Source organism: Megalopta genalis, chromosome 9 (assembly GCF_051020955.1).
Source record: "Megalopta genalis isolate 19385.01 chromosome 9, iyMegGena1_principal, whole genome shotgun sequence".
Classification (NCBI taxonomy): Eukaryota; Metazoa; Arthropoda; class Insecta; order Hymenoptera; family Halictidae; genus Megalopta; species Megalopta genalis.
The window spans coordinates 11,751,714-11,765,459 of NC_135021.1; the positions used below are offsets into that span (position 1 = coordinate 11,751,714).

Here is a 13,746-nt window from a genome sequence, read left to right on the forward strand (position 1 = left end):
ACGGACCAATTTTTACGATCAATATTGTGCACGTCTTATTGTTTTCTACAGTCTAAAATGCCTGAAAATTATGAAAACGTTTCACAAAAATTCTCACCGTAAATTTTATCACCGAATTGATTGTTAAGACAATTTAGTGTTAAGTTGTGATTCATAACTTTATTATTTAATTTATTTATACTTTTTAACATTTTGGCATGTATCAATTACATTTTTGAGAATGTAACTTACGCCACTGTGATCTTAACGCACTCAAATTTACCTGCAATAACATAGGAAATCGTCGTTTCTTCATGACGAGTATACAGAGTGTTCAAAGTAACGGTCGCCACACTATTTTTTAGACACTTAAGCTAATCTGACGAAAGAAATGTTTCTATGGGTGCTTTGATGGGAATAAAGTGCATTAATAAAAATTGCGAAAAATTTTTTTATTCAATAAAAAAACTAAGGTCACCTTGACTTTTTTAAACAGCACTATGTATTTCTAACTCCATATTGTTGTAGCTGATGAAAAACTGAATTCAGTGATCTACATCTCTTACAATGACCTTTGGATGACCTTGAGCTCAGAAATTAGCAATAACTAAGAAACTAAGTTTCTTACGCGTTAATGAAACGTAAACGCAACTCATTGTCAATAATACTTTCGAACTAAATGTGAACAGTAAACACACACCTTTAATTCGATCTTCTCTTTACAGTACACATTAATTTATTATAATAATGGTAATGTTATAGGATAAATCCGGAATAGTTTGATTACCGGTAGAGATTGGCCAGTATTGATACTTTAAAACCAAAGCAAGATAGGGCTCTGTGTGATGTAAACGAAACAAATACATGTTCATTTTGTGGGCGATCCTACAGTGTGACAATTGTTATAAACAAAAAACAAAAGGAAAAATTATATTTAACATAACAATGCTACAATTTTTTAACAGGAAGTGGTCAAATTAACCCGGACTTACTTCAATAAATGGACCGTTTATTTTGAAAGTAGTGCAAGTCCACTTTCTTTCGTTTCGAGAAAATTGAATGTTAGCAGATCTGACAATTACAAAATATAGGTTAATTATGTGAAGTCTGGGAATGTTTGTACTAATTTATCAATATATAATTTGATTATATAAATTTCTTTTAGGCGAATTTAACTAAAATAATATACAATTTTCAGGCTGCAAATGGACTTACACCACTTTCATAATTAGTAAATTGTAAATATCATTTAATTTCAATTTCGAAATAACAAATATCACTTAAAATATATCTTATATTAATCCAATTTTGTTTATAAATAATAACAAGAAATACAATAGGATTAGCATTTTTTATTTTGAACGTTAATTATATTTATTTATTGTTAAACTTAACACAAGATATTGGTATTATTAATTATTTATGCTCTTCATGTGGCAGTGTTTTGAAATATTCATGATGCACAGGAGGTATATAAGGTAATAGCTGCTGCATATCCTTATATTTTTCGTATGTAATAGGCTTGGCATCTTGATGGAAATTGGACTTACATCACTTTCATAATCAATGGTTACGCAATTTCTTTTACCGGCCAATTTTAAATTGAACAAAGCATTGGCATTTTTTAAGGTATTAAATACCAACTAGTTATAAACAAAAAGTTTACACTAAATTAAGCATAAATTACGTCATATCTCATTTTTTTAAAAAAAGGACTTACACCACTTTCAAAATAAACGGTCCAAATATTCAAAGTAATACCATGTCAGCAAAAGATCAAAACAAAGTTAAGAGTGTTTCCATTATAACTGTTTACATTCAGTTCGAAAGTATCATTGACTATGGAGTTACGTTTACGTCTCACTAACGCGTAGAAAACTTAGTTTCTTAGTTATTGTCAATTTCTGAGAGCTCAAGGTCATCCAAAGATCATCGTATGGTGGATCAGTGAATCGATTGACACACCGAAAATCGAAAATTACAATTACTCATCTAAAAATGATGACACTAAAATATCGAGAGACAGTTTGAAACGGAACAGACTCTTTCTCTCAGATGAAATAAGCCACCTCAAAGTCCGTCAACTCCAGCACCGCAGAGCGGCTAAATTCTCTCTCCGATTCCACCAGACCCACAAAAATCGACATCAAAAGAGTCGTCCTTTCGACAGAAGATCGGCAAACCGTTCGGTATCTCGGCAGTCCCAGATCGTTAGCATCCAGCAAAACGCCTCGGATCACGTAAATGCACGGTCGCTCCGTTTCCACGGTATCCAGGCCAGTAGTCGCATGCGACGACTTTTATGCTAATCCTCCCCCCTCCCCCCACCGTGCAATTACAATATCTTTCGGCCGTTTACAAGAAACGTGAAACGAGAGACGAAAGACGCCGGCTGGAGTTGCGTGCCCGCCAACGGCGACGCAAAGCTAACCTACCGACCTCCGTCACACCTGCACGATATTTACCTCTGCGCGTTTCAGAAGCCAACCCACCCCGTGCGTCCCCTCGCGGGCCGACTTCGTTCAGCCATTCTTACGTCTTCGTGCCAGTTTCGAACTGGAAATAGAACGCGGTACTGCGGCCGTGTCCGATATAAATCCTCGCGGCTCAAGCGCACCACTTTGCGCCAATCCGAACGCATTGTTGATCAATCCTCGGATCTCCCGTCGGTCTCCTCATCCAGATACCCCGAACACCCTGTTGACTTCCTGGCAGATCCGTTCACTTTCTCGCGGGCTCGATGGGAAGCAAGTCGATGGGAAACCGAGAATAAGGAGATCAATGTTAGTAATAATAATAATAATAATAATAATAATAATGATTATTCTTTAACACTGGATTTAGGGAACTCGTCAAAATGACGGGTTACTAATTTTTTAATTTGCGATTATTCGTATCGCTTGTTCAAGATCAGAATAAATGTCTTAGCCAGCAAGTCGATGGGAAACCGAGAATAAGGAGATCAATGTTAGTAATAATAATAATAACAATAATGATTATTCTTCAACACTGGATTTACGGAACCCGTCAAAATGACGGGTTACTAATTTTTTAATTTACGATTATTCGTATCGTAAAGATAGATTTGTGAGTTATTTATTCAATTTATATGTTACTTACGGCAAATGTTACAATAACGCTTGTTCAAGATCAGAATAAATGTCTTAGCCAGCAAGTCGATGGGAAACCGAGAATAAGGAGATCAATGTTAGTAATAATAATAATAACAATAATGATTATTCTTCAACACTAGATTCACGGAACCCGTTAAAATGACCGGTTACTAATTTTTTAATTTACGATTATTCGTATAGTAAAGATACATTTATGAGTTATTTATTCAATTTATATGTTACTTACGGCAAATGTTACAATAACGCTTGTTCAAAATCAGAATAAATGTCTTAGTGTTTCTTTTATAAACTAATATAAAACAGCTGTTTTTTGTGCTCCGTAAATCTACTGTTAACTGGACCTTTGTCGTTCACGAGTAAGGGTAGACAGGATGAGTCGCAAATTAGTCCCCACGATTTTTGAACCACTTTCGATGGTCTGACAAAAAATTGTTTTTCATCGAACTTAATTACCGTTTAGGTCTGAAATTGGATAAATGAGCATTTGTAACGTTTGCGTTCATTTGTCTATGTTTACATGCGAGGACTTGGTGTTATGTATCGTCAAATTATTTCAAATATTATGGCAATCGATTCGTGGCAATTTTTTCGTCAATGTCATCTGAAGGTCATCCTGTAGCAGGTCGTTGAATTCGTCTCGACGTCGCTTACAATACTGTCAAGTTAAAATTACCTAGTTTCATTTAAAAATAAAACGGTGACCTTGTTTTTTTTATCGAAAATCAATTTGTTTTTAAATTTAAACAACTGCAATTTCTTGTCGGTTAAATACCGATTAACTTTTATAGGAAACACTTTTTTGCCAGATTATCGAAAGCGATTGAAAAATCGCGGAAACTAATTTGTGATTCACCCTGTATAATAACTAGACTGCGGATTTTATGCATTTATGGGAAAAATATAGAATAATATAGAATATATGAAATATAGAATAGTGAACAAGTTTAATGAAACTAAAAATGTTGATGTGTTAATTACAATTTATTAAAATTATTTCACACTAGATTTACGGAACCTATCAAAATTACGGGTCACTAATTTTTTAATGATTCATATCGTAAAGATACATTTATTTGTTATTTATTCAATTTATATGTTACTTACGGCAAATGTTACCTTAACACTTGTCAAAAATTGGAATAAATGTCTTATTGTTACTTTTGTAAATTAATATAAAACAGCTGTTCTTTGTGCTTCGTAAATCTAGTGTTAAGAGAGAAACAAAATTGTGCTTGGCTCCTTGCAATTAATGCGGGCAATTTTTATTTTGTATAAAAATCCCAGTCTAATAATAACAATTATAAAAATTATAATAATATATTATAATAGTGGTGGCAGTGACAGTGACACTTATGGCAATACGACAAATATTAAGGAGCAAAGTTAGAGTATTCAATAAAATATTTTATTTTAGCAGTGAATAAAATTTTTTCTTGAATTTCGAATCCATAAGCTTGTTTTTTCTATAGATCTGTTTTTGATTATTTGCGTATGCACTGAAATGATGTATAGCGTCTGTTGAATCATACTAATATTCGATTATTCGGGTTATTCGATTGTTTAAAAAAGAATTCAGCATTAACTTCGACTCGAGACTTCCATACGACGGTACAATTTATCTGCGAAATGAAGCCCAAAGCGACGCGCAGAAAAAAAAGTTTGACAAAAGGGGATCAAAATTTCCATCTGTTTGCGTCAATATTACGTATATTAACGGCTTTGCAGATCGCTGCTCTGCACCTTTGTGCAACAATATGCAAAATTTCACCTACCTGCCATTATCCTAGCCTGTGCTATGAGCACTTTAGTAGCGTTATGATCTACTTTATATGCGATTTGATAACAGTTCCGTGGGAAATACAAATGATGTACCAGACGAGACAACGGACGGTGCAATAAACGATGCAACATATATGTAACAGAACATGTAACAGACGATTTAGCAAAAAATATAACAAACGATGTAACGGACAATGTAACAGATGATGTAGCAGACAATTTAACAGACGATGTAGCAGAAAATGTGAACATAGGATGAACATTACTCGTAAAATTTCAAAGACCCGCAGTAAACGCGTTTAAGCTGCTTCGCCACGTTGTTTCTACTTGGAAAAAGGGAAATCGAAGCTTAAACAGCAACATTTTGAAAGAATACAAAGAGAGTCCATCGCAGACGGAAGAGCAATAATTTCCATCATGCATCGCAACCTCTGCGCTCTAGGATTAAGAGCAATATGTGCATCGAAACTGCAACAAACGAACGACGCGTGGATCTGCTCTCATAACTTCCTTGCAGCGAGGCGCATAATTCTACGCGTGCTGATCTCGACGATGCATTGACGTTTGTCTACAGTGTCGAATGAAATAACACGATGTTTGTGATGCACTTAAATATTTTTTATAATTCATTGATGAGTTTGAATCGTAAAAATTGAAATAAATAGTCTGGAAGAGAAAAGTTGAAGGAAAATGGAGAACGACCATACTTTCGTCTGCTTTGATCTATTGTCATTTTATGGAAATATCTGCCAGCAGGCTGGCAGAAAAATTTGAGATCTCCATCATTTCTTTAGGGAGTCTCGCGTTTCCTGGATTTCGAGGTTTGTCACCTTTCGATCTTGGAAATCGAAGTTTCCATTATAAAAATGATGGAATCACTACTTACATATATCGGCTGATAAAACGTCTTTATAATAATTATCATAAATATTGTTTCTGACAATTGTTACTGTATTTCCTTCACAAAATCGCATTATATTGTACAAGATATCGAAAATGAATTCACTGTCTCATTCACGATTTTTCTTGATCTACCATGATCTTTGTATAATTTATAATATATTTATCATTTAAATACAAGCAATATATACAATCTGTATGACAATCGTATCATGTGAATAAAATTTAAAGCCACAAAAATAATGTAAAAATTTAATAGAAATTTCTTCTACTATACTTTGCCATTTTGGTCAGAACTGAAACAGTTAAAAGCTCGAACTAGACGCATTCGTATATGACGGAAATTGTTATAGTGTCGTGCTTTATACTGTCGCATAATGTTTTCGCGGAGGGATAGGCGCGGCTAATTACAATTTCGCGCATCATTCCGCGATTAAATGCACAATAAGTTACGAGGTCACTGCGGACGAATCGGACTGCAGCGATATCCGAGGGTAGGAGACGGCCCGCGGGTCTTTTTTGGTCCTGGAAAACAAGGACACGGTGGATCGCTTAGTACAGAAAGCGCAGCTTCAGCAACGCGCCAGGCCACGGCTTGATCTGTTCCGCACATTTTTCTCCCGTTCTTGTTGCCCCGACGAACAATCCCCCAGATTCGTCAGGAAATGGGGTTATTTCCCCGATTTAGCTGGCCAAAAGCCGATGTTTTCCAACTTGTACGTAGAAATGATTGGTTACTTGGAGAAGGCACACAGTGGCGAGACTGTGAACCACACATTTTCTTTTTCTATTCTATCGATTTTATGCAGAAATACGGTCATTTATTATTCGTGCCTTCTGTCCCTGTGCTCACGTCTTTTTCGCTATCTTTCGGGTTAGCTAAGTTTTTAGTGAGATCATTTTCTGATAAAATGAATATTGAAGAAGAAAGCATTATGGATTAGTTATTTTAATCTGTATCTGTCGAAGACTGAATTGTATGTGCATTGATTTCTATACGGCAAAAACGATTTAATGGAAGTGACCATCCTATTCGTTTTCAAGTTAAAATCCTATTAGAAAAAATAATAATTGATTTATTAAATAATTGTGAGCCGAAGCTGTGACTTATTAGCAAAGTGAGAAAACTAAAAGACAAAATTGTTGTCAACAGCTTTTAATGGTTGTTGATAGGTTTTCATAGTTTTTAATACTTTTTCATAGTTTCTAATACTTCCTAATAACTTTTAATACTTTCTAATACTTTTTAATAGCTTTCGTAACTTTTCATAGTCCTCAAGTGCTTTGTCATTGTTCTTAGTCACTGTTACTTGTATTTTGAGATATTCAATTGTTTATACTATTTTAAAGTATCACAAATAAATAATTAGGCCTGTTTCGAATACAGTAAACATGAAAAACAATTTTGGTCAACTGAATCGAGGAAATAGGGTACTATCACAAAGTCCGGACCTCGAGCTTGAACCGTAGTGCAGGCTCCGAGCCAAGAACTCGTATATGTTCGTGTGTGTTGCACTCTCTCAAGGACCGCTGCACCGAAAATATGCATTATGCTGCTAGACGCGATGCTTAACAACCGTGTTGCAGTATCTGGACGATGGCGTCGGATCGTCTCCATAAACCGTGGCTGTATGTAGGACTCGCCCAAGGTCGTTTCTTGCAGCTTCCAGATCTCGGATGTCCTGAAAAATATTGTTCTTGATGCTTTATGGATACTGGATGACTTTAAAAATTGTGTTCTGGGTTTATTGTGGATTCTGAATGACTTAAAAATGTTGTTTTTGATCCGTTGTAGATCGTGGATTATTTTTAAAATTTTGTTCTTGGTTCATTGTAGATTTTGGATGATTTAAAAATTTTGTTCTCGAATCATTGTAGAACCTGGATAAATTTAAAATTTTCGTTCTTGATTCATTGTGGATTCTGAATGACTTAAAAATGTTGTTTTTGATCCGTTGTAGATCGTGGATTATTTTTAAAATTTTGTTCTTGGTTCATTGTAGATTTTGGATGATTTAAAAATTTTGTTCTCGAATCATTGTAGAACCTGGATAAATTTAAAATTTTCGTTCTTGATTCATTGTGGATTTTGGATGACTTAAAAAATGTTGTTCTTGGTTCAATGGATTTTGGATGACTTAAAAATTTTGTTCTTCATTCATTGTAGATCCTGGATGATTTTACATATTTTGTTCTTGATTAATTGCACGTAATAGGAAATTCTTTATTCAGCATCATATCCAAGTGATCAGATTGCTCGTCACCTTACTACTGTATTTTTCAAATATTTCAGACATTTATTTGAACGATTCACTGTTCAAAAAAACAACAAGATGCAGCTGCTTTTCCGATGTATTGCGTAATTAATTTCCTCAACCAATTGCCACTCTGAAATTAAAACGAAGTCTCTTAAATCCTACTGCACCTTACAGCATACCTGTGGACTACAAAGCAAAGTTAAAATATCAGTTTCAAATTACAGCCTAATAATTAATTACCAACAGATTACCAACTATAATCACTAAACTGCAGATCCTTATTCATTCACGAGATAAGCGATTTTACAAAGTAACAGAAAAGCTGTATAGGAACAAAAATGAAATCATTCTTCTACTCCTAGTACAAGATATAGTAAATTCTCCTTAATTGTTAGAATGAGCACAAAAATGGATAAAATGGTGCGATTAATCGAGCCTCGCGGCTCGTCTCTACAGTATAAATACGAGCCGCAAGGCTCGAATAATCGTATCACCTCTTCCCGAGTTGTCCATTTTTGTTTCCAGGCTCGATTAGGGAGAATTTACTGTACATCCTAAACATCAGAATCAAGTTTTCCCTCGCAACTCTCACGAAACATGCCACGGAATCGCGATCACGATTGCTTCCAATACCACGACGGCTGACACCGTATCGACATTCAATCAGCATTGCGCCGGCATTACAACGGCGCTCGATTGCGACATATTAATAAATAATCGCGGGAATCCCTAACCGTAATAATCGATTGCAGAAGCGATCGCAAGACCATCAATTACCATTTGACTCCACCGGCTTCTCGAGCTTGTCCGGGTCGCCTGTCCTCTCCGATCCGCTGTCCTCTCGTCCCGGATCCCTCGAGCTGAATGGCAATTGACCGGCAATCGATCTTCTGGTTCGCAGAGATGCAAGATGTTCCGGGTCGGCGAGCGTTGCTGCGAGTTCGAGTGCCTGAACGACACGGTCGCGGACTGGACCAGCTCGCCGCGCCTGATCATCGCAACCGGGTCCGCACAGGTACAGGAGCAGAATGCCGCCGTTTGGCTGGTGGGGCTATTCGCGTTGCTGAAGGCGCTCTAGTTCCTCCGGTTCCGGTACCTGGGACTCGGCCTCTGGGACATTACGGAACGGTACGGAGCAGCAGCACCGGGTGCGAGCGTGTACGAGAGGGTGCGGGCCGACACGGGAATCTACGGGGGATGAAACATGTCCGATTAGAGGGGAGTTTGTATCGCGGCTTGACGATACTCGAGGAGGAATGCGACGCAGCCACATCAGCTTCTTCTCGGGAGAGGATGCTCGATCTTTGTTCTAGATCGTAGACTCTAGATCTATCTTGTTACTGGCGCGACTGGCAGAATTTTTTCAGTTGTTTCGAACCAGCAGACTGCGGATTTTCATGCGACACGAAACGGTCTGCATCGTGAAACAGCGATCACGCGGAACGTTCTTTCTTTCTCGAATAATTTGTGAATAAATCAAAAATCGTACGTTTTTAAATTCTTCGAATCTTTCTACCGGTTCAAAGGCGGATATAAAGTCCGCAGTCTAGTAATAAGAGTTCGAGCAGTCACGAGGGCTGTTATCGTTGCCATCGTGAGCACATTGTGGATCTTTGTCGCTGGAACTGTCGAATCCTAAGCGAGATACATCTTGGAATGTATAGGAAGATTCTTGAAATTTGTCCGAGGTCCTTGCAGTTTCGCATTTGTTCCATAGTGATTTTCATCTAAAATGCATAAAATCGAACGGTGAGATTGAATTTACTCGCTAGATATTCGTACGATTTTCATTGCCACGTGCTTGGACAAGGAGCTTCGTTGAAAGGTCTCTCATCGAACGTTTTCGAAACCTTAATAATCGCGAGGGAAGAGATCAGAGACGAGTTTGACAGTTCTAGCGTAGCGTAGAAATTAAAATAACGTTCGCGTTGATGAAAATTGTTAGCAGTTTGCTGTTGTTTCTCCGTTGAGAAATTACCGCGATCTTCTTAGTTCTGTAAAATGATTCATCGTTTGCACAAAGATCCACAGTCGTTTCTCACGCTTTTACTCGAATAAGATCGCCCTGTTTGTTTATATAATCGGCTCTATTTTCCGAGGTGTAATTCAATTATCCTTCCGCGAATTGCCAAAGGTTTAGTCCTGCATTAGGTGCGACGTAAGAATTCGACGCGATCGCACTTAAACTGTGAAAAGTATAGTTCAAGAGATACCCGAAGAAGCGCCTAATTCAGGGTACATTAACCGCAGCAGTTTCGATTTTTAGATAATCAGACGTCGACGTATTGTTACATCGCTGAAGAGATTAATCTTCGTTCATGGTGGCAGCTCGGGCACAGAGAGTCGAACTATGGCGTTCAATCTATTAAAACGAGCGATACGAACCTCTTCAGGATCGGTTTATTGACAAAAAAGAAGAAAAAGAAAGAATTATATTTTCCTTTACAAAGAATCCTTTTATTATTCCTACGTGACCTCAACGCAATCGATGATACAGGGACTACTGAAGTGCGGGCAAAATATTTCGTTGAAAAAGATATTTTGTTTGCTGTTTCGTTCGTTTGCATTCGTTCCTCAATTATCTTTTTTTTCGCGAACCCGTTTGGTGATCCGGATATTTCGCGAGAGGAAAAATCGACGTCCAATAAAATTGATATTCCGATCCTGAGGAAACGACAGCTTAATCACAGAAGATCGGGAATTCTCGGGATATTGAGGTCACCAGATACACCCGTCCTGATTCGGTCAACCTCTTGCCTTACGAGTTCCTTGGCAACTCATCAGAACTACATCATTAATAACTTCCCACACAGACGAAGTCTATATTTGTTGCAAGAATAATACCTGATTTCAATTTATAGAAATGCCCGAAACGCTCTAAATAGACGACGGAAGTTTATATACGTCCGTCGAACTTTTCGATCGGTTCGTTAAATTAAACACCAGTCGAAATTGTAGCGAAATTAATTCTATTCACGATAAAATCGTATTAATCGTGAAAATGGTATTACATCGTTAACTATTAATCGTATTGTTACTACGGTCGGTTCTTTAATTTACATTGTTAAATCTCACTTCGAGGTCTTCGCTGGAACACGTCGAGATCGAATTCACGGAATTCTATCGACCCGTTGATTGAATTAAAAATTACTCGAGCCACTATCGAAATGGACTCTCTGAAACCGCGCTAATTAAGTGTTCCACTTAAACTCCAATTACGGAACTTTCGCAGAATGAAAAAGCAGTGAAAATCTCGTCAGAATTCGTACTACGAAATCGCGAATTTAACCGGGGATCGAATTTCTCGCGACGTATAAAATTCCGTGGGCTACGATTCCTCCTTAAAAACTATCCTTGTCACTTGACACGATTCGCTGAGGCAAGGGGTTAATTAATTCCGGTGTCGATTCGCATAATTCGCCCTCGTTCCACATCTCGGCCGCTCTGTTCTATTACGAATGATGCGAAACGGATTAATCTACGGTCTAAAGAGAATTCTCGCTGGTTCGCGGACACAGTTCGCGATAGATCGCGGTGCCAGAGGATCCAGCGGCCTCGATCGCGGCGCCGGAGGGTCCGACGGCCTCGATCGTCGTTGTCGAGATGTTTCTGTCGTGGCGATGTCGCCTCTCCTCCCCGATGAAAGCTCCCGATAACAAGGTTAGCCTCGCAAACGAGGCTCTTCACAGCCGACAGCAGACAGCAGACAAGGCGACAGGGGACGGCGTGCACGCGCCGCCCTCGAGGACCAGCGATCAGCCCTTCGAGGGCGGCGGCTAGCAAGCGAGGTTACGTTTCAGAAAGTTTTATTTTTTCATGCGCGTGATAGCAATGATGTGATAACGAACGTCGGGCCGCGGGACCGCAGCTTCGGGCCTGCCAATGGGGCTGGGCCGAGTGCTTCCAACGTGCAAGGATCGTCAGCGAAATTAATATTAGGATCATCGATCTTCGTTCGATCGTTCAACGGATGACGATATTCCTTGATTAGATTTAGAAACCGTGTCGTAACACACTGGTGCACGCTAATTTTTACTCGGACATGTGGCATGCAGAAAAGTCGAGAAAGTAATCAACATATTTGTAATCGATTAATCTTAACTGACAAGATCCGATTATTTAAGAGTTAGTTCAAAATTCTGTGATTTTCTTTCGGTGTCGTGATTTATGACTAGACTGCGGACTTTATGGATTTGTAAGACAAATGAGAATAGGTGAAATATCAAACGATGAAAATATTCAAAGAACTTGCGAACATCTATGTGTTACTTTCAACTGTGTGCAATTATTAAAGAAAGAAAGAAAGAAATTTCTATATCTGACTCGTGTTTGTTGCAATCGATGGAGATCGTATTTATTTTGCATAAAGATCCGCAGTCTAGTTACGATTTCTTTTTATTCAAGCTTCACTTTGCAATGCTTCTTATAGTAATCTCTTGATCGTCGCGAATGTTGGCGTACAGATTTCTCGGATGATCGTTGTCGGAAAAGTTCTACGCCCTTGGATAGAATAAATAGTAAGGGATACATAAGTAAGAACATTATTAAGGGATACATAGATAAGAAAACTATTAAGGGATATATAGGTAAGAAACGTAATTAGAAACAATGAAAGTATATGAACTATCGTCGAAGGACCGTGGCGAGCAACGTTCCAAAGTAGGTCTACAACTTTTTCGACAATCGAACGCTTAACGCGTTCACTGCTGTATATCGATCGTATGTCTTCTGGTCCGATCACTTTCATTTTCCGGCAGTCGATTCGTTGATACCTTAGCAGCTCGCATTCGAGGCAGTTAGGCTACGCGATAGCAGTCGCCCCGAAACGACTTCGACACGGCTCGTTAACGAGCTTCCAGTTTGCGGAGACTGTTTAGAACAGAATCAAATTGGAGGGGACAAATCCTGCGAATCCTTTGCACGTTGCGAGCGTACAGGATCTAGGAGATCCGATATATCGTTCGATCGCTATTCCGTCGCGAGACTAGCACGAGGTGGATGGATCTCGATCGAGATCATCGGGTGGAAAAGTGAAAAGGGCCGAGGCTCGTCGCGGCTGTCTGGTTCGGTGCTTCAACAGTCAGCCTCTTTTCCAAATTAGCTTTGAAATTCACGGCTGAGCGAGCCACCCTTGGCATGCCTTTTTTCGATGGTTTCGTTCGATGAACCAAGGTCCAATGGACTGCTCACTATTTTCTGCGATTATTCGAAGTTGGTGATGGGCAACGAAGCGCTCGAGTCGGCTGGAGTGCTGACGGAAAGCCAAGTAGCTTCAATTTCGAGCAACACGAGTGTCAAATGACTCGAACATTGAGCAACCAGGGCATCGAACGGCTTTAATACCAAGCGATTCAAAGGGCAAACAATCGAAGGGTCGTGTGATTTGAATAGAAAGCAACTCAAACATTGAGCAACTTGGTTATCAAACAGTTCGAATACCAAGTACCACGCAATTTGAATATCAAGCAACTCGAGCATGAATCGATTCAAACATTCGACAATTTCAGTACCAAACAGTTTCTATAACAAACGATTCAAATGTCGAACAATACAAGGATCAAGCGGTTGAAACATTAAGCAACTCGTGTATTAATTAGTTAAAAAACCACGCGGTTCAAACCTTTAGCGATTCAAGCACTAAGCAGCTCGATTGTTGCTCGAAGATTGAGCTCTCCAAGCCACGAGCGGCTTCTGCG

The 13,746-nt window shown here is 38.6% G+C and overlaps 1 protein-coding gene across 2 annotated transcripts in view; it reads left to right on the forward strand.

Annotated features, from left to right (window-relative positions):
• LOC117220723 (uncharacterized) overlaps nucleotides 1-10,502 on the forward strand; it is a 59,031-nt gene extending 48,529 nt beyond the window's left edge. For both annotated transcript variants that reach the window (XM_033470963.2, XM_033470965.2), the window contains exon 4: nucleotides 8,952-10,502. In XM_033470963.2, the coding sequence (XP_033326854.1) occupies nucleotides 8,952-9,128 (177 nt within the window). In that variant the 3' untranslated portion in view covers nucleotides 9,129-10,502. The remainder of the gene's footprint in view (nucleotides 1-8,951) is intronic.
• The last annotated feature ends 3,244 nt before the right edge of the window (nucleotides 10,503-13,746 follow it).